Source organism: Lytechinus pictus, chromosome 4 (genome assembly GCF_037042905.1).
Source record: "Lytechinus pictus isolate F3 Inbred chromosome 4, Lp3.0, whole genome shotgun sequence".
NCBI lineage: Eukaryota > Metazoa > Echinodermata > Echinoidea > Temnopleuroida > Toxopneustidae > Lytechinus > Lytechinus pictus.
The window spans coordinates 24533299-24555625 of NC_087248.1; the positions used below are offsets into that span (position 1 = coordinate 24533299).

General features: G+C 36.2%; 1 protein-coding gene across 1 annotated transcript in view; it reads left to right on the forward strand.

Annotated features, from left to right (window-relative positions):
- The first annotated feature begins 19873 nt into the window (after positions 1-19873).
- The window catches only part of LOC129258777 (uncharacterized), a 62726-nt gene continuing 60272 nt past the window's right edge, over positions 19874-22327 (forward strand). Inside the window, exons 1-3 of the mRNA XM_064098705.1 lie at positions 19874-20668; positions 21184-21347; positions 21819-22084. Of these exons, the coding sequence (XP_063954775.1) occupies positions 19886-20668; positions 21184-21347; positions 21819-22084 (1213 nt within the window). The 5' untranslated portion in view covers positions 19874-19885. The remainder of the gene's footprint in view (positions 20669-21183; positions 21348-21818; positions 22085-22327) is intronic.

Genomic DNA, 22327 nt, shown 5'->3' on the forward strand with positions numbered 1-22327 from the left:
TGGCATATTGAAGCATACCCCCTTAAGGGGGCGTCGAAATTACCCACCCTTTTTCATATTTCACCTATTTATGGGAAAATGTGCTATTTTTGAGCCCCCATTGAGGCAAAAAGTGTTGCTGCTATGTAGTTAGGCCACCTTGGTTGTTTTTAAACTATATGGAGACGAAAGAGTAGAATTTCTTCTATCTGCTACGTATAAAGAAGTGCTGGTACAGCAAAGCCTATCCCCTCTGGGGACTGCTGAAGTTACCCGCCCCTTTTACGTATTTTGCCCATTAATGGGAAAATGTGCCATTTTTGAGCCCCCATTGAGGCAGAAAGTGTTTCTGCTATGTAGTAAAGCCACTTTTATTGGTTTAAAACTGTATGGATACGAAATAGTAGAGTTTCCTCTATCTGCTACATATTAAAAAGTTCTGGCATATTGAAGCATACCCCCTTAAGGGGGCGTCGAAATTACCCACCCTTTTTCATATTTCACCTATTTATGGGAAAATGTGCTATTTTTGAGCCCCCATTGAGGCAAAAAGTGTTGCTGCTATGTAGTTAGGCCACCTTTGTTGTTTTTAAACTATATGGAGACGAAAGAGTAGAATTTCTTCTATCTGCTACGTATAAAGAAGTGCTGGTACAGCAAAGCCTATCCCCTCTGGGGACTGCTGAAGTTACCCGCCCCTTTTACGTATTTTGCCCATTAATGGGAAAATGTGCCATTTTTGAGCCCCCATTGAGGCAGAAAGTGTTTCTGCTATGTAGTAAAGCCACTTTTATTGGTTTAAAACTATATGGATACGAAATAGTAGAGTTTCCTCTATCTGCTACATATTAAAAAGTTCTGGCATATTGAAGCATACCCCCTTAAGGGGGCGTCGAAATTACCCACCCTTTTTCATATTTCACCTATTTATGGGAAAATGTGCTATTTTTGAGCCCCCATTGAGGCAAAAAGTGTTGCTGCTATGTAATAAGGCCACCTTTGTTGTTTTTAAACTATATGGAGACGAAAGAGTAGAATTTCTTCTATCTGCTACATATAAAGAAGTGCTGGTACAGCAAAGCCTATCCCCTCTGGGGTCTGCCGAAGTTACCCGCCCCTTTTACGTATTTTGCAAATTTATGGGAAAATATGCTATTTTCGAGCCCCCATTGAGGCAGAAAGTGTTTCTGCTATGTAGTAAAGCCACTTTTATTGGTTTAAAACTATATGGATACGAAAGAGTAGAGTTTCCTCTATCTGCTACATATACAAAATAATGGTCAAGCTACGGATTAAGGGTGTGGTATGTAACCTTCTACTACCTCTTGTGTGACTATGTTTTAAGGTGCCCGAGAGTGATTGCATATAAAATGAACATGCAGAGCAATGCCTCAATCCTCTATCTTTTTCAAGATATTTCATTATTATAAAAGTTGCTTTGTGTAGAAAACGTCTTTTACCCTCATACACATGATACAAGTAATACATACCTTTCTATCGATCGCTAAGCACGTTACATGCAATTCTGCATGTTAGGCACATCAACAAAGGCGATGCAAGATAAAACAGATAGATGTCAATGCAAATGATTAATTTGGTTCATTTTTTGGGGGGATAAATTCTTTCTTTTTTTTCAAAATATATTAACCAGACTATTCAGAAAACAATTTCAACCGATTTCTACTATCCAAATCATAGTGAAATGCGTATTCATTTAAGATTGTCCCATTGTCACACTCGGTGCAATAAAATATGAAAATAATTGATTTTCATTAAAAAAGTCTAAGAAGGCCGACAAAGATATCAATTTTGAACCCCGTTGGACACGATTTTGCAAAGGGAACATCAAGATTCATTAACTAGACACTTCAGGCAAATACAAAAACGTTGAGTGAAAAATATTTTGATGGTACGCAGGAACCCCCTTATCCGACTCGTCTACATAACGCAGTCATACATGGTATAGGTTCATTGTTGAAAACTAGGCTGAAAACGAAGCCTATATGGCCACTGGGCAATCAATCTTTGCTGAAATAATTTATTCATCAGCAGATACATAATGGAGATGAAAATATGTTGTTTGGAAGATTTAATATCATGCAAAATGCAGGAAACATCAATAACGTAGGCATATCGTTCGCACACCTCAGCTACATGGTGAAAATAGGCCCAAAACGCACGATTTCTATGCGCACACCATATTGAAAAGGGGGCTGAAATCATAGTCTATAATGTCATTTCCAATTACTGACATATATTTTCTAAAAGTAGAGATATAGATAAAGAGAATGGTATTATGCCCGAGAGGAAATATATCAAATAAAGTACACTAAAAAGAAAATAAATTTCTGAATCGATTTTCGACAATAATGATGCAAGAAATCTCCCAAACTAATGATATGCAAATTTCATTACGTAATTTGCATATGTAAACAATTATTTCTGTTCGTGAAATTTTGCATATCTCTTGTGCACTATTTGAACAATATATTCCAAAAGTTTCATACAAAACAAGCATGGTTTGGCTGAGATATTTCCCCTTGACTTCATGCTATGTGTAGAATGTCTAAAAAATGTCTTTAAAAATTTGTAGTGACGTCATATATTACGTCATTTCGGAGGGAAGACCACGGATAGAACCCGGCAGCAATGCATTTTTGTAAGCTTCAGGGTCCATGCCATCCAGCTATAAGGTCATTTGCTTGTCCGGCTTTCGGTTGAATAAACCTCCTGGGCTGCCGGACTAAATAGAGTCACAACACTTAAAACGCCCCTTAACGTGTCTCTATACCATTGATATCCATAGCTGGAAAGAGCAACAACACGAACTTTTGAAGCCACCGGAAACAGAAACGCATCGCCAATAGAGTCACAACACTATATTCATAATGGAGGACGAGAAGTAAAATATTGTAGATAGAAGTAAGACTGTGGAGATTACCACGTCTCAAAAGGAACACATCCAATAATTATTATATCTAATCACCTTTAAGAATTGCTTATGAATGATAATGATAGGTATTTTTCATATAGCGCTTGCTTTTCCCACAATGGCCCAAAGTGCTTTACAGCATATTATTAACCCGGTCATCAGATCCCTGCATGCCCGCCTACAATGTATGCACCTTCTCCGTTCCCTGGGGAGCATTCCAGAAAGAGTTCCAAGACTCAATTGCTAGCCATAGTACAAAGGCTTTGGCATCCTACCGGGTACCCATTTAGCATCTTGGTCTGCAGTGATAAAGTGTGGATCGACGCCTTGCCAAATGAAGCTAGACCGCGATGGGATTCGCACACACGACCCTCTGTTTTCAAGGCTAGAGTCAGAACAAGTACACCACGCCCTTCCACAAAAAATACAATATGTGACTTTAAAATCTACGAATCCTAGTCTTGGCCAATGAATTCAAACTAAAGAGGGATGACCAAATACAATACAATATTGGGAACAAAAATCTGGATACACCGACATCGCGCTTTTTAAGGCCCCTTAAAATTGCTCCAAAGGTCAAGGGTGCACAAAGTTCTCTAAACTTTTTTCTCTTGCTTGTGCGTGCGCATGCGTTTTTTAGGTGTTAGTACGACTCAATGTTCTGTTACTGGAGTACTCTTTCTGAAGATTCAGTTTAAGGGTATGCGGCAACAAGCACCGAGCTCTATGTCTATCCAGCTATTTGTTCTCGATACATGTAGTCTCGACGCGTACTTGAAGACCGGACATTTACCTTGGATTCTTCACTGAGAGTTTAAGATTCTGGACTGGGTATAATCTCAGCTTTTGTTCGCTCTTTCACCTAATTTATGTACGTTCGATAAAATTGACAACTTGAAACTCTTCAAAGCTGTTTACAGTTATGTAAGACCATATTTTTTGTCGGACAGTTTGTTACTAAATCTTATGTAGGGGTATGCCTCTTTGAGTTTTCACAGCGAGATATTGATTCATGCTGCAAGTCATCGTCACGACAGACAGGTATCTTACATAGTCAGTTTTTCTTCGTGGTATTATTATGAAGTTTGAAAGAGAATCGGGTGAATATTTCTTAGGGGGTTTAAAGACAATAACCATGTTTACTTAGATCGATTTTCATCATATCCTTCTTGGAATAAATTTTAACCCCGTTTTTCCTAACTTTTAGAAGAAAATAAAATGCAGATCTACATGTAGGGCTAGCCTAGACTTTTTCATATCACATTCTTTTTAGTCAAATATTGTATATTTAGAATGTTCCATCAGTTTGAAATTCTCTTGTCAGGTTTATGAATATGAAACCATTGGTTTGATGATATACCCCGGTAGAGTTACCCCCTGCATATTTCGTAACGTTCTATATAAATGTTTCCATACCTGACTGACTATGGGACATTTTATAATTGTTGTCAAAATGTGTAATCAACCTAATATACGTTTCTCAAACGTCTAGAAAAAATATGATGAAGGTTTGTACTTTTAGAGAAAAATGCCCAGTTTAATAACCAGGAGTAACTCGGGAGAACCTTGCAATAATGTATCGATTTGGCAGAAGAGAGCATTTGGAAGTTTAGAATATATTTCAATTTTAAAATTGAATTTAGTCATTACTTTTTAACGCTGTAATGCTTGTTTGATATTTTCAGTTTTCATCTGAATCAACTTGTTGGAGATATAGCAGTATTTGTTTGCCGTTGATATTACTGAATAGATTAAATCGTTTTAATGAAAAATAATGTGAAAAAAGTAATATGGATAAGCATAACGATTGAAACAGCAAATCCAACAAATGACTGTTTATCATAAAACAAGTATGTGTTAACCGACGGTTACCATAGGAACTGTGCTTCTTAGCGAATTAAGGTCTTATAAAGTTGTTGGATCTGAGCATTTTTTTTCTGGAACTGACTAAGGGTGTAATAGGAGAGAATAGAGACAAAAAATTGAAAGAGGTCAGAAATAAAGATTAAGAAAAAGAGTGCTTACCGAACTTCTTTTTTCTTTTTGTCAATAAAAAGATGTGTGTTTGTAGACAACACATATTTTTTTTTCTTTACATGAAAAAATGTCAACCTTATGTACTATTTAAGCCTTTCAAAACGCCATGGCATGCGCAGCCACTGGGCATAGGCCTAAACTGTTAATGAATGAATATCTGCGCGAAGTACTTTTTCACCCAAATGAAGGAGATCATTTCACTAAAATAGCATTATAGTCCAGTCAATATAGGGTTTGACCCACCACTAATTGCAACACGAGATATTCCACTGCAATGCTTTCAAGGAAGGTCCCCTAAACAACATACTAAAAGTCCCAAGAAATCCAAGCAGTGGAAATTTATGAAATTTGCATATTATGCAAATTAGCCATAAAAAGTAAGAAAAATAAGGAAAATAGCCCAAAGATTACAAATTGAGTGTCCAAAACAATTTAATTTGAGCGAAAATTCATGATAAATAACTGTATTCAATGTTTTTTTTGTCAAAAGTGCAAAAAAATCTACCTCATTTGCATAATATGCAAATAAGCATCCTTATATGGAAAAATGTGTAGGTATTGTGATTTTTCTCTCATTATCTGCTTGAAAATTTCATTAATGTTGGAATTTACATGCTGCTATTACTAAGGACGTTGAATACATTTGTATTCAGCTTAGTGTCTGTAGTGTAATTTGCATATTATGCAAATAAAATTATCTAACATGCTATAAATATTCAAGAAAACACACTGGTGATACATCCCTCAAAAATTGCAAGTAGATTATCTATTGAAATTGGAATATGGCAATACCTTACAGGAAGGTTTCCTAAACACCATATTAAAAGTCCTTAAATATACAAGCATATGGGAAATCACAAAATTTGCATTTTATGCAAATTAGCCATAATAAATTACAAATAAGGAAAATAATCCAAATATTGGAAATCAAGTGAAATCAATACGAATTGAAATGAAGCCCATGACAAGTTTTACAAATTTATTTATGTTTTAAATAAAAAATCTTAAATAAATCTACCTCATTTGCATATATATAAGCATCTTTATATGGAAAAAATGCAGAAATTTAGATTTTTCTCACAAAAACAGTTATGAAAACATTTCAGTCTAGATCAATATGATTTGATCACTAAGAATGGGAAATACATTAATAATCAGCTTAATATCTGAAGTGTAATTTACATATTATGCAAATAAGCATCCGACATGTTATAAATATTCAAGGAAACACATAAGTGATACTTTCCTCTAATATTCCATGTAGATTATGTGTATTAACCATGATGACCTTCCCTACACTTCTTGCTTGGTTGATATTGAGTTTTGTCACGAGCAGTTACCCCACTCATATTGTACAATGATGAGTCAATTCTACATGGATCCCACTGCTTGAATGTTTCATTATTTCCATCCAAGTCTTGCTCTCTTCTTGACTTTGTATAGAGACTTTGCGTTTCTTGCGATTATAGTCCACGCTAGCAACTCCTGGATTGCCAAGTGATCAGCACAAGATGTCACACCCGTACAAATAAAAAGCCCATTAGCTTCGAATATTTGGTCCTTGTAGCACACCAATTAGCTTATAAACTTGGGGGCCTTGTATTTAAAGCGCTTAACGATAAATCTCCACCCTACATCTCAGAGCTCTTATCTCAGCATAGACCAACACGCAGTCTCAGATCAGCAGCTCAAGCATTGCTGAGGGAATCTCTCAGCCACACAACCTGGGTTGACAGAGCCTTCTACATCTCTGGACCAAAGCTGTGGAATAGCCTTCCCCAATTTATCAGGAGAGCAGAGACCCAATCAACCTGGGGTGACAGAGCCTTCTACATCTCTGGACCAAAGCTGTGGAATAGCCTTCCCCAATTTATCAGGAGAGCAGAGACCCAATCAACTTTTGAGTCTTACCTGAAGACCTTTCTGTTCCCCACTCCAACATTATCCAAAGACAAGAATAACTCAATTGTAGCATTACTAGGACAGTACTTGAACTGAATGATGATTCTAAGCACTGTTTGAAGACATTGAAATTTGTGAGATATTTCCTATTTTTGAGCAAGCGCCATGAGCGCCCAGCTGAGGCGGACACCGACGCTTTACAAGAACCCATCATCATCATCACGTGTCTTGGTGGTGAATATGAGTACTTGCTTGGATCACAAGATCTCTGGGCATGCTCAATAAGAGTAACAATGGGCATTTGCCTATACGAGCGACATGAAAGCCATTCATAAATTCATGATGAAGGCTTAAAGTGCATTATAGGCATCTTTCTCAGATACAGGAATCGTAATTAGACTTTCTTGCTGAATCCAGTTGCTGCTTCATGATGAAGCATCCATTTTCTGTTCTCTCCTCTTTGATAAATCTCCTATGGCAACCATCTCCAAATATTAAAGCTATAGTTTCTAAGTAAGTCGTATGCAAATTATAATATTAATTTCCTGATATTTATGGTAAACAAAAATTCCTCAGTGAGACAATGAACAAACCAGATGGAGAACTAAGCCAGATTATTGCCTTTTCAACAAGAGGACACAACATAATGGAACACCCTTAACATCACCATCAAATACCATCCAACATTGATTAGACAGTGTGTACCACTTCCAAGATTTATTTGCCACTATGTGCTACTCATGGGTATACTGTGAGGTTATCCAGAGGAATAAACATTTTATGGTACGACTAAGGATGTTCTTCTGGAGGAATGCTGACTTTAATAGTGTCATGCAGATGTACTTTGGACAATCATACAACTCTCTGTACTGAAATCCGACAAGTCGAGCATAGGAGACTGAATGCCAATCGATAGGACTTTAACAAGAACACACTGTTAACCATGTCTTCTTCCGACACAAGTTGCCTCAATGAGAGAATGGACATAAGTTGTGTCGGAAGATGTCAAGAGTATTAGAGAAAGGCTAGGAAGGCTTGCACATTTTAGAGCTCCAAAAGCATCAGTAAGGTAAAGCTCAGAATTGCTACAATGCATTAAAGAGGACCATAAGAGGGTTTGTAGACAAGCCTATAATACATAATTTGTTGACCGGATTGACAATGATCCAGGCAGTAACAATTAGCATGTTGGGAGCCCTTAATATCAATAGCTTTGACTACATTGGAATATCATTATTAAAGGAAGGCAAAGATTTTTAGTCTTAGTATTCACCACTGATCATGATGATGATGACGCTGAAGTCCTGGGACCCAGTCCTGACCCAGATATGGCCAGATAACATATTGTTTAGTCAAGCAGGTGTAGCCAGACTACTGAAGAAATTGTAACCTGCATGAAGCTACTAGGCCAGACGGAATCTCTGCTGCACTTCTTAATGAGACTACTCATCAGATCTTACCTGCCATAAATTTGCTTTTCCTGGCCTCCCTTTATCATGTTTATGCGGTGAAATTTCAAGAAAGTCTAAGTCGTTTCCATCTATATAAGAAAGGGTTGTCAACTCTAACAAACTACACACCAATTCAAATACTGTGCTTTGTTCTTGCCAATCCCATCATCTTGTCAGACTAACGCTTAGGTAGCGAAGAACATATTTCCAGTATTTTTCCTTGAATATAAATCATATTAGGATAGATTTGAATGCTTAGTGATAGCAGCATATTAATTTGAAAAACTTAAATGTTTTCACTGCAGTCAATGTGATAAAATCTAAATTTCTTGACATTTTCCAAATAAGGATACTTATTTGCATAATATGCAAATGAGGCAGATTTGCTAGCTTTTTTAAATAAAGACATTGAACTTATTTATTCATCATGTTCAAAATTACTTGCTGTGGACATTTAATTTGTAATCTTTGGATTAATTTCCTCATTTTCTATTTTTTAAATGGCTAATTTGCATAATATGCAAATTAATTTTCAGGCATTGGGATGAATTCTCATGCTTAGTGATGTAGTAGCATATTAATGTCAACATTAATGAAATGTTTTCAAGCAGTCTATATGAGAAAAATCACAATATCTTGACATTTTTTTCCATATAAGGATGCTTATTTGCATAATATGCAAATGAGGTAGAAATTTTTGCACTTTTGATTGAAAACATTGAATTCAGTTATTTATCATGAATTTCCATTCAAATCAAATTATTTTTGACATTTAATTTGTAATCTTTGGATTATTTCCCTTCTTTTTCTAATTTTTCATGGCTAATTTGCATAATATGCAAATTTCATAAATTTCCACTGCTTGGATTTCTTGGGACTTTTAGTATGTTGTTTAGGGGACCTTCCTGGAAAGCATTTCAGTTGAATATCTCGTGTTGCAATTAGTGGTGGGTTACCCCCCCCCCTATTCTGGCTAGATTGACTGGACTATTGTTAGACGGGTCAATAAGACAAAAACTACCCTTACCCGGAACAAATTTAGAACCAATGTATTTATTATTTCTTGACCTCCGGAATAACATATTAAAAAAAAATGTACCGAAATCCGCATCCGGGAAGGTAGTTATTGGCAAGATGGCGTCCAAGGTGGCCTCCATTCACTGAAAATGGATATAATCCAGTCATTCTGATGGATTTCAAAATTCAGAGTCTAAAATGAATATTTTTACTTTGAAAAAATTGACATAAATCATTCAAAATCCACTAAGGAAATATGAATTCGTTGCCCACACTACGGTGTCAAATTCAAAGTAAAAATGATGCGTTTGGACTTGCCCAAGGATATGCAGTTTTCCATTTTGCCTAAAAATCCAAGAGGGTTTTTAAAATGGCATCTACTTGAAAAATGATTCCTTTTAATCAATAATGGTGAGAGTTCATACAGTGTCAATCTGTGAGAACTATTTTTCGGTGTCTGCACTATGGTATTAAGGGTCAAATAATACATTCAGACAAGTAGCAAAGATGGTCAGCTTTCCAATAATCCAAGGTAGATTCTAAAATTGCATCAAAATGGGGCTGCTACCAATTCATGAAACACTAATGGTAACTTATCCGCATGCATTTAAGGGTACACACGAAGAAAAAAAGGTTCAATTTTGCATCCAAGGGGTGCACTCGGCTGATACGATATCCTAAAACAGGGTGCACCCCAGGTGTGCAAAATTCAACTTTTTCCTTAGTGTGTAGGCCCCAGAATTATTTATCACAGGTGGATAGTGACTGAACTATGTCTATTCTTGGTATAAACAACAATAATTTTAGTAATTATTTTCGGAAGCCACCTTGGGTTTTAAGGCAAAATGGATGACTGCATATGATTATATCCAGATCTATTTTCCCCCTTGAAACCCTAGCATAGACACCAAAAATATCCCCAGGTTTATTTATTATGTTCGATGTCCACTTTTAAGTAGCTACAGTAAATTTAGATCCTATGTTTTGAAGCCATCCTGAATTTTTTCCATACCAGACCACTGGTCCTTGCATCTGTCACTAGTGCATTACTTAGCCCTTTAAATCAAGGTTTAGACACCAAACCCATAATCCCACTACAAATATCGAACGAACTATGTCAATTCATAAGTATCATCAAACATTTTTTACTCCATTTTTGGAAGCCATCTGGGAATGTCGGACATACTAGACCACTGACCGTAATTTTCTTAATGTGTAATTTGACCGTTAAAACCATAGTTTCAACACCAAAATTATATCGAACAGGCAGATATGAAATCATGTCCACTTTTGAGTATCAGCAGCCATTTTAGAATCATTATTTTTATGCCAAATTAGATTTTAGGACATACCAGACCACTGACAGTCCTTGTAACTTGTCCTAATGTATTATTTGACACTTGATTCCAGTGGTTTAGACACCAAAATCATCTCCAAGGCCGAGATGAAAAGAGCTATGTGAGTTTTAAATATTAGCACTTATTTTAGAATAAATTTTTGGATACCGTCTTGATTTTTTTTTTACATACTGGACAAATGACTGTCCTTGTAACTTGTCCTTCTGTATTTTGATCCTTGAAACCAATGGTTCAGACATCAAAACATATCGCAGGCGAATATGAAATGAGCTATGTCCATTTTAAGCATCAACAGCGAGTTTAAAATCCATTTTTGGAAGCCATCTTGGATTTTTTGAGAAACCAGACCACTGATTGTCCTTGTTACTTGTCCCAATGTACCACTTCACCCTTGCAATTACTGAATAGGAACAAAATTGGAGCCACTACATGTACTAAGTAATAGAGAATTGTTGATTTTAAGCCTTGGATTTTCCAAGTAGCCTGCAGTGTTTATACCAATTCTAATCTGTATAAACAAAATATTTTACCCCCTAGACCACTGAATATGAACCGAAATAGGATTCCAGGGTGAGTAATGAGCGCGATATATTAATTTTTAGTGAAAGCCGGTCATCTTGGACGCCATCTTGAAAATAACTACTTTGCCGGATGCAGATTTCGGTGTAGACTATTTTTCGTATGTTATTCCTGAGGTCGAGTAGTTACAAAAAAAAACCGTTGAAAAAACATTTGTTGCAATTTGTTCCGGGTAAGGGTATTTTTGGTCGTATATTGACCCGTCTAATGATGCTATTGTAATGAAATCATCCCCTTCTTTGCTGAGAATTAGTACTTCGCACAGATATTCATTCATTAACAGTACAGGCCTAAACCCAGGGGTTGTGCATGCCAAGACGTTTTGAAAGGCTTACATGTACATGTAGATAGTACATAATGTTGACATGAAAAGAAAATACAAAGAATATGTGTTGTCGACAAACACTCATTTTTTTTTATTCTGTATATTTTGACAAAAAGAAAAAGGAAAACGGGTCGTTGTGAACACTCATTCTTTTAATCTTTATTTTTGACCGCTTTCAACTTATTTGGTCTCTTTTCTCTCCTATTGCACCCTTAGCATGCTTAGTAAGGTCCAGATTTTAAAGAAAATGTGCTCTTAAATAAAGCTTTCGGTATTTGTGTTCTTCAGGGGTCTGAATCCAAAAATCCTGTTTGCCAAACTTGATTCCAACTTTTCCATCCTCCAATCGCAAAAAAATGGCGGCATTTTTAGTGTAGTTTTTAATATCAAACGATTTCTATGGGTGATTGTATTTCAGAAATTGGGATCTATGCTTTATTTTTGATATCATGGTTAATATTCACCTGATTTAAACAACTTTGGGGTCAAACAAGAAGAGAATGATGGTCCGTAGAACAAAAATTACATCGGAAAAGTTTCAATGTTTGCCAAAGGTGCAATTTGGCAAAAAAATCATGATGGCTTAACAAATGGTTGCTGTGCTGGAAAGTGCATATACCATCTACCTAGATACATTTTTGTGTTCTATCATGATTTTATGCGTAAAAAATATAAGATAAGATGATTGCAGGGATACGCTGTCGTCCATTTTGTCAAAATATTGAAGAAGGCTCCCAAATCTAGTTTAAATTGGCCACATCGATACACAAAACGGCGATATTTCATATTATCCCATGTAGAGCAATTATTTGTGACTCTGCTTTGTTTTTAATAGTCCTAAATCTAAAGCATCCATCTTTGACTCCTTTATTGGCAGCCATCTTGCATTTTCAGACATACAGGACATTGATTGTCCTTTTAACTTATCCAAATGTATTATTTGACCCTTTAAACGTGTTAAATCAAGGGTTAGACAACAGTATCATACCCCTGTCGGATATCACACAAACTATGTCAATTCTTAGGTAACAACATCCATTTTAGACTCTATTTTTTTTAAGCCATCTTAGAATTTAGGACATGCTGGAACCACCGATTTTCCTTGTAAGTTGTCTAATTAATGTAATACTTGACCCTTTAAATCGTGGATTATATACCAAAATCGTATTCTCCATGGACCTGTTGCATAAAACTTTTTACCTGAGAAACTCATATATTTTTTACCTGAATTTTTGCCCTGTGTTAAAGTCAATGGCATAAATTAGACTAACCCTAGTTTTCAGTTTTTACCGGAGTTTTCCTAGGTACAAAGTTTTATGCAACATGTCGCAGGTGGTTATCAAACAAAGTGTGTCAGTTAGGGTTGCAAAAATCCCGGGAAATTTCGCGTTGGAAACTTTCCATGACAATAAACGTAAATTTATTGGAAATTTGGGAAATTATCAGCAATTTTCGGGAATTTTTGAGAAATGTTGGGAAATTTCAAAAAGTAGCAATTTTCTGATATTTATATTAAGGAATTGAAAGGAGTACCCCGAGAGATGTTGTTTGGTTGTGATTCGTCAGCAAAAAGTTTCAAACCAAATATCATGCTAAGACAAAGCAGAATTTCAATAAATATGGCAGCCATATGACTTTTGGTGAATAATTTAACATCATATTCAAGGTTGGCAAATACCATATTTGGACTCAGTGCCCTCAAATTATGTTCAAACACTTCTTAATTCAGCATTAACACGACTTGCCTAAATCAGGCTACTTTTTTACAAATCTGGACCTGACTCCCTTCCCATTCTGTGCCGCCGTCCCTTCCTACGCCTTATAGCGGTAGATCGATGAAATACTTTATCTTGTTATTAAATTAGTGTACGTCTCAAAAAGTAGACATCCTGCCATATAAGCGTCTTAACCCTTACCGAAAATCACTACCGTTTCTGCAAAAGTTCCATGAGTATAGTATGGCAACATACCCCCTTCTTTTTAGTTTAAATTCTTTTCATGAAACTGGATGGTGCAATATCATCATCATCATCCTCGCCACCAGCATCATCATCATCATCATCCTCACCACCACTTCCACCACCACCGTCACAAGTTTAATCATCATTAGCCATTTAGCAGGTGGGCTATGCAGAGTGAACAATAACATATAGGTTCCTTATAATTTCTGCATTTTGTCTGTGATAATCGGACCGATAATATTCAATAGTAGTCATATTTGGGCGTGGCCCCAGAAGCAGGAGTGTTCGGGGTATGTTGTGTGTGTGTGTGTGGGGGGGGGGGGGTGCTGCGTGTATGCGTGTGTTATTTTCCATAGACAGCACTTTTTTCCTTGTAAAATTTCTAGGGACAAAAATGACCTTCAGTTTGGAGTAATTATACTAAGGAGTAACGAAAAAGGCAAAGGAATATATTTCGGTATACATTTCAGGAGAGAAAATCAAGACAGTTGGTAAATCAGATTAAATCATGAGCTCTGAGACCCACCTGTATTACGGTATAGCATATACCATAAAAAGGGGTTATTGTATTATTGGCGCTCACCAAAATCGTTGTTTATTTTAGTATATATTTTTATCTTGAATAAACTTGACATGTCATGAGAATGATAAACCAGCTAGATGTTAATAATTAAACGGATTAGTATAGCATTCAGACGTTGATGGATATTTCCACCATTTATATTTGGGTTGATATGCTTGAAAAAATACGGCATGTCAATAATAATAAACTTGAACTCAAGAAACACTAAAAATAAAATGTATGACAAGACCATTCACATTAACAGTTCAATGTAAAAATGACATAGGTACAAATTTGATCCCCCCCTTGGCTATTTTCCCTGGCACTCGTTTTGTAAGGTTACACCCTCCTTCGCGTCTTTACTCTCAAAATAGTCAGAGCATATCAGGTAGCAAAGTACCCCATTAAATGCCATCGAAGATCTGAAGCTGTTAAAAATATATTGGATGATGGGGGGGGGGGGGGGGTTTGATTGAGCATTGAATAGAACTGCCCCTTTAATCATATTTTTATGTTGTTTTCCTGTATTGATTCATCTTGGACTTTATGCCTATTGCGTTCAAAGGGGTTAGAACACGGAGAGGAAGATATTGGCGCACTTTGCACAAGGCCTGATGGTGATTTAAGTTAACAGTTTATCTGAATTAACAACGATTTCAAAGTTCCTGTTTACTTAAATAAGAAACAAACAGAAATAAATGGTGTGTATTGTTTGAATAACTTTGATAACGAGGTTAATGATCTTTATCAGAATGATGCTTCAGAAATCGCAACTAAAATCGAAAGTGCAGCTATACATGTACTCGAATGTTGTCAAACGGTTACTCGAATAACGATTAGCAGTATAATCCAGAGACGTCAAAGTGTCCTCCAAACTACCGCCAATAAGGTCAATGACCTCTTGGAAATAATTTCGAAGAAGCATGACTGGAAGTTCATTGACAACAGAAATGTTGATCCGAGCTTGCACATCGGTCCTGATGGAGTGCATCTTAATGACCTCGGGGTCCGCATCCTTGCAAGGAACTTCATCTCCCATCTGAAAGGAATCACCCACCGAGATGATCCAAGTCCGGAACCGCTTCAGGATCTCAATCATGTTCAACGCCATGTTCAACGTCAACGCTCGCAACAGAATGTGAAATATGATGACACAATTACGTATCACGAGGATTTCCCCCTACCAGATGGAAGAACTGGATATCATCATCGGTATGACAACCCTTATTGCGGTCCACGTTGGGCTGTCTCATTGGGCCACTCCGAAAGTGATGATGATATTTCCCATCCATATGTTCATGAAATTCCGAGTACCAACCGTGTACCCTATCATAACTATCAGCCATTATCGAATGAGATACAGATAGACAGTTCTTATCACCCAGATTATACTTACCTTACACCTCATGAGTACACCGGATGCTACAACTGCGGAGAAAAGAATCATACACAAAAAGTATGTCGATACCCAAGCAGACTGCAATGTTTCAAGTGCCTCAACTACGGCCACAAATCAAAATTCTGTTCTTACGTGACAAATTATTGAGTTGCCGGCAAGGAAGACCTAGCCGTTGATAATAACATTATAGGTCAACAAACTTTAAGTGCAAGTTCGAACGATTGTATTGAAAACTGTAATTGTACATGCTGTTTATTTCGTTTACTACCATTCCATGACACTAATTTTTATGTGAACGATAATTATGAAATTGACAAAATATTAACTAAAGATAGTTGCATTCAATTATCTGATGGCAAAATCCCACGGTTTAAAAAGGGATTGGTTTTTGCGTCACTAAATATTCGTGGCCTAATCAACAAAATAGACAACCTCAGGTATTTACTTTCAGATGCCATAAATGATATTGATTTTCTATGTATAAATGAGTCATTTTGTGATCAAACTATATGTAATGAAGAAATATCCCTAGAAGGGTTTGATGTTGAACGAAATGACCGAACCCGCTCTGGTGGTGGCATTGTAGTTTACATATCAAATCGTCATAGATACACCAGACGTATTGAATTTGAAGATAGCAATTTAGAAATAATTTGTCTGCAGGTACATTTACAGTTCCAAAAAGACGTTTATGTAATTGGCTTATACAGGCCGCCATCTACGGGAGTCGAATTCTTTGACAAACTCTCTGACGTATTAGAAAGATTGCATTGTTCCCCAGTGAACAACAATCGAGAAGTGTTTATTCTTGGTGACACAAACTGTGATTACTCAATTAATGCTAGAAACAGCTTAAGAAATAAAATTAAAAAGGTCATGGATCCATACAATCTAAAACAGATAATAAACTCACCGACCCGGGTCACAAATACGTCTAGCACAATAATTGATCAGATATTTACTACAAACCATGTTAATATATTATGTAAAGGTACAATCATCACCTCTATAAGTGATCACTTTATGGTATTTGCTATAAGACGCAAGCATACCAAGGTCAGAAAAGCTGGGAGAACATTACAAATACGGTCTTTCAAAAATGTTACTCCAAACTATTTTAATGAAGAATTTCTTAATGTAAATTTTGATGATTGTTTAGATCCAACGAATGTGAATCGTAGTTGGAATGCCTGGAAAGAATTATACCAAAACATCATAGATAAAATTGCACCTATCAAGTTGATAAGAGTACGTAACGAAAGCCTGCCATGGATAACATCTGACATCAGAAGAATTATGACAAAAAGGGATCTCCTTCATGTCAAAGCAATTAAAACCAAAACGGAGAGTACTTGGACTGAATTAAAAAAAGTTAGAAACGAAGTTAATACATTGATAAGAAATGAAAAGCGTTCGTACATTATGAATGAAATCAAATTGAACAGAAATAATCCCAAACATATGTGGAAATGTCTTAGAAACCTAATTCCAAAAAGTCAACAGAAATTACCAAACCAGTTTAATATAGAAGGCGAGATGGTTGAAGACGAAATGGAAATTGCTTGTGCTTTTAATAATTATTTTATCAATATAAATACAACTAGTAATGATATACACTGTAATAACCAGAATGATAACATAGCGTGTAATTCAATACCACCAGAAGATACGTTTAATTTCTCACCTGTAAATGAAGATATGGTAAAGAAGGTTTTCAATTTGTTAAACGAATCTAAAGCGTGCGGTTTGGATGGCATCGGAGCGAAACCGTTAAAGATTTCAATTCAAAGTGTTCTACCTTACATTACAAATTTCATCAATCAATCCTTTTTGGAGAGCACCTACCCTGATGAATGGAAATGCGCAAAAGTCTTACCCATTTATAAAAAAGGTGACACTTCAAATTTAAGTAACTATCGCCCAATTTCAATTCTCCCCACGATAAGCAAAATAATTGAAAGACTTGCCCATCAACAATTCTACGATTATCTCACCAAAAAGTCAATCTTGAGTAAAGTACAATTCGGTTTCCGACCGGGTCACTCAACCGCAGCCGCTTTAGCTTCAATGACGGATCACTGGTCTAAAGCAATAGACAATGGTCAGCTTGTGTGCGCTGTTTTTATTGATCTTAGACGTGCGTTTGACTCTGTTAACACGAATGTACTGCTAAATAAGCTCCAGCGTATTGGCTGTTCCGATAAAACACTTAGATGGTTTAACTCGTATCTCAACATGAGATTGCAATGTGTTCAATATAACAAATCTATTTCTGAGAAAGAAAGTGTGTCTATCGGAGTACCACAAGGATCCATATTAGGTCCGCTACTCTTTCTTGTACTTATTAACGACCTGCCGAATGTAATAAAGAATGGTCAAGTTACAATGTATGCCGACGACACAACATTATTTTTATCAGGATCCGATATAGATAGTATGAAATTGGCTTTACAAGAAGATGTAAATGCTTTAAACCAATGGTTAAAATTAAATAAGTTAATTCTCAATGTTGAAAAGACAAATATGATGATTCTGGGATCAAGACAAAGAATGAACAAATATAATAATTCAGATTCAGATATTTCTATCACGTTTGATGGTAAAGTAATAAATAAGGTTCACTCCACTAAGTGTTTAGGTGTCATAATAGACGATAAACTTCTTTGGCATGATCATGTAGAACACGTTAGTAAAAAAGTATGTGCTGCTCTCGCCATACTGAAAAGGGCTAATCCATTCATTGATGTTACCACTGCAAAACTAATCTATAACTGTTTAATCCAAAGTCAAATTGACTATTGTTGTGAGGTATGGGGTTTAAGATTTATCACACAAACAAATCAAATAATAAAACTTCAGAAACGTGCTGCCAGAATAATACTCAAAGCAAACTTCCTCACCCCGTCTGATCAGTTATTTAAAAAACTTGAATGGTTCTCCTATCCCCAAAGAGTAATGTATTTTCGATGTATATTTATATTTAAGAGCTTAAATAATTTATCTTCCGACTTTTTTAATGAAAATTTTAAATTAGTATCCGAAAAACATAACGTAAATACAAGATCCGCCTCCAATCTACAGCTCGATGTCCCAAAATGCAATACTGAATACTATAAATGCTCATTCATTATTTCCTCAATATCAATGTTTAATTCCTTACCCCTTCATTTAAAAACCCTATCCACCCTCTCTAGTTTTAAAAAAGAACTCAAATCATATATAATGTCCAACAAATGTTAAAATGTCAATGTTTTCTGTGCCATAAATATTTTAATAACTCAATTTTGCATGCCTTTCTGTGTTCTAATATGTATGATTTATATAATGTTTTTACCTTGTTTTACCTTGTATGTTTTACCACTTGTATATACATGTCTTGTTTTTATGCTTTTAGGGCCCCTTTTGATACCAGCTTTTGCTGAAAGGGCACCCTATTGAAATATTGTTTAATAGATAAATAAATAAATGATTGATTGAATATCATGCATTATTGTATGATAATTGTCATGACGATTGCAATTCGTCTTTAGAATCATAAGTCATTTCACACGCTCACTTAAAAACTATGATTTGAATTCGAATTCTCGAGCGAAGGCGGTATGGGTCCTTGGTGACTTGCCAATCAAAGCACCGCATCGAAAATACAAACTACGATTAGTGAATGACAAGTGTATTATCTATAGGGTTTGAAGGGTCACGTAAGTTCTGCCTCCAAAAGATGTTTGGGAGGTCAAGACTTTCACACGCAAAATTCGTACTATTATTTTAGTGAAACTTAACTGGGATTCACATCCAGAGTAAAATTTCAATTCATGATTGTGATTAGCGTTCGTGATTCTGTTCTGGTTTGGTTTCACACGTGCTAACAATTGGTCATTAGCCTTATTTTTTTACTGGAATCATTGTTAAATTTACGATTTTTTACCGTGTGAAAAGGCGGTTTCTGGGTTGTGACGGCAACCTGCGTTTGTAGATATCTCTCTCACATACCCCAAAGCCACGCCCGCATAGACCCACATACACCCTCACCTCTGCTGTTTCGAAGGTGTGAGGACACTCAACTCACACGCCGCGAACACGGACGGTCACCACAATAATTAATATATTTGCGTTGCAGAACAGTCTGAAAAACTACGATGTATGTTTTCAATCCTTTTGAAGGATGTCATCATTTACATTTTATTTCAGGTATTCAGTAGATAAAAATTGACTATCTCTCAAAATTAACAAACTCTTATCAACCAATATGCTCAGTGTAAAAACAATTGAAAAAAAAGAAGCATACAAATACTTTATAAGCTTATACTAATACTTGGCATTGTGAATTCATCATCTTTTTACAAATGTTTTTTATCATTTGTCACGCAGTCACCTGATGCCACCATGCCAGTCTCTCCCAGTGTTTGGCGTGCCAGGATCGGCACGTACATGCGCCGTAAGCAGAAAGTATATGACTACTTCTACTACCTGAGGAGGTATGTTTATGGTCTCAAATTAATTGAAAAGGCGAAGAAAGCAGCTGAACACTCAAAAGAAAATGACAATAGCAATTGCCACCACTCATCTTCTAACAGCTCTTCAACTGGTGAAAATGGTAAATCTAGAAACTCATCATGTCGACAACATCCGCCTTCTGACAGTGTAAACCTGAAACCAGCCGAAACTGAATCACCGGGTGACCGTGACGTCAATAGTAAGGAAGTTGAAGCAAGTTCTCAGACTGGTTACGTCGGGGGCAATGGTCCTTCTTGTCACACCAAAAGCCCCGATCACATCGCTCAGGATGGGTCTAAGTGTGCTGATGGTCGTACACTTGCAACACATCCAACAAGTTCAACCGAGATGAGATCCACTCCTGTCCCAAATCCTTCTGACACCAAACCTACCAAGCCATGTGACCTAGACGAGTTGGACCTGAGATACATAACCATTCATCGCGAATCACATGCTAACCTCCACAATTCAACTCAAATACGTGAACAAGACCAAGGTGGTGGCACATCGGAGGTATACTCACAGGTAGCTACACACATCGCTGGCCATCAAGATGGCGACAAACAGGACAAGGAGATATCGAACCCTTTAACCTCTGAGATAGATATCCAATCTTTACCTGTTTCTCAACTGGATAAATCTAACAACGCTGAACACACATTGTGCACGAGGGTATGTCTAATATTAAAAGAAGATATCTCTATCTTGAACCATCGTTTTATCATTAAGAATAATTAGGTATACATCGTTACCAGCTAACTAGAAAACAAATGTATCTTAGCGTTTGCCTTAAAAAAATTGTAACAATTTTTATCTTTACGTAACAAGTTTACCTAGAAATTATTCAGCATATAACGTATGTGACGAATTTTATTGCTATTTATTTCTTATATATGTAGTTTACATTGAAAAATACTGAACCATGTTGATATCTGGACACTGTATTAAGTTTTCGGATAAAATTAATGTTTAATTAGGCAGAAGCACTATTCTGAAAAAAAAAATGAATGAACTAAAGTTAAAGTTACCAAGTTTGATAATTTTTACACGTTAGGTATGTTAGCACCGTTTGAAACAAAATAAGTCGGAAGGATATACATTTGATAAAAATATATATAACATTATGTAAGGTAATCTGTTTATTATTTGAAAGGTCTTTCTGTCACATGTCCTTATACTCATTTTAGGAGATCGCAGAGCTTTGTGGAGCACCAATATCTTCAGTCAGTAGATCACGTTCACCTAGCAGTGGATCAGATGAAACACAAATGAATTCATTCTCTTCTGGTATGACCAACGTGCTCCTCCTGAGGTCCGGTGACGTGGAGAAAAATCCTGGTCCAAATACCCAGTAAGAAAATTGAAATAATTCATCATCATCATCATTATCATTATTATCAATATTATCATCACCAACACTATACTATTGTATTATACATTAATACGGTCTAATATATTATGCCATTATGAGTACAGTAAAGGACGATCAAAATATCATAAGGTCTCCTTTGCCTTACGACGGAGTGTTAGACCAATCGCCGGTTCGCAATTTTTTCATGACGGTTTGAATACAAAGTATATCGACAGAGTACCGTATATCAAGTGGCTATGTGTACACATATCTCATTGAACATGATCATTTTCCAATTTGCATGGCCAGCTATAGTATATTTTCTTTCATATTTCATCTCTGAGAAATGCCAAACCTAACAGTATTTATGTGAAATACTTTTATGATTTAACACAATATATAAATTTTCCCTTGAAAGCAATTGAAAGAACTTCTCTCTTAGCCTCTCTCGTGTCTTTGTAAATGGTTTAGCCCTGGAAATCTAACTGAGTTCGAACTCCATCTCCTTGCTGACGGCATGGATCCATTAGACTTCAGGAAGGTTGGACTAGCTCTAGGATTCACTGAGGCTCAACTAAGTCGATTCAAGGAAGACAACATTGGCAACATAATGCAAGCTATCTATAAGATGCTGTGTGAATGGCTGAAGACAGTCAAACAAGTTGAAGCGAGGGAGATACTGTCCAACAAGTTAAAAGACATCAATATGGTACAGCTTGCCGACAGTGTACAGAAAGGTTATTACCACCACTTTCATTACTGCTATGCAGAGAAAGGATACTGACGTTAATTTATGATAAAGATTATAATGATCGTTATGCTGATGATTACAATAACGATAGGCAGTTGTGAAAAGGATGTAAGTAATATAAGTATAATTTTAGTATAAAAATAACTTGATTTATATAGCGCTTTTTGCCTGAGGATGAAAATCACTTGCTATTATTACCCCGGCTTTAGCTCGATCTACCATCACCGAC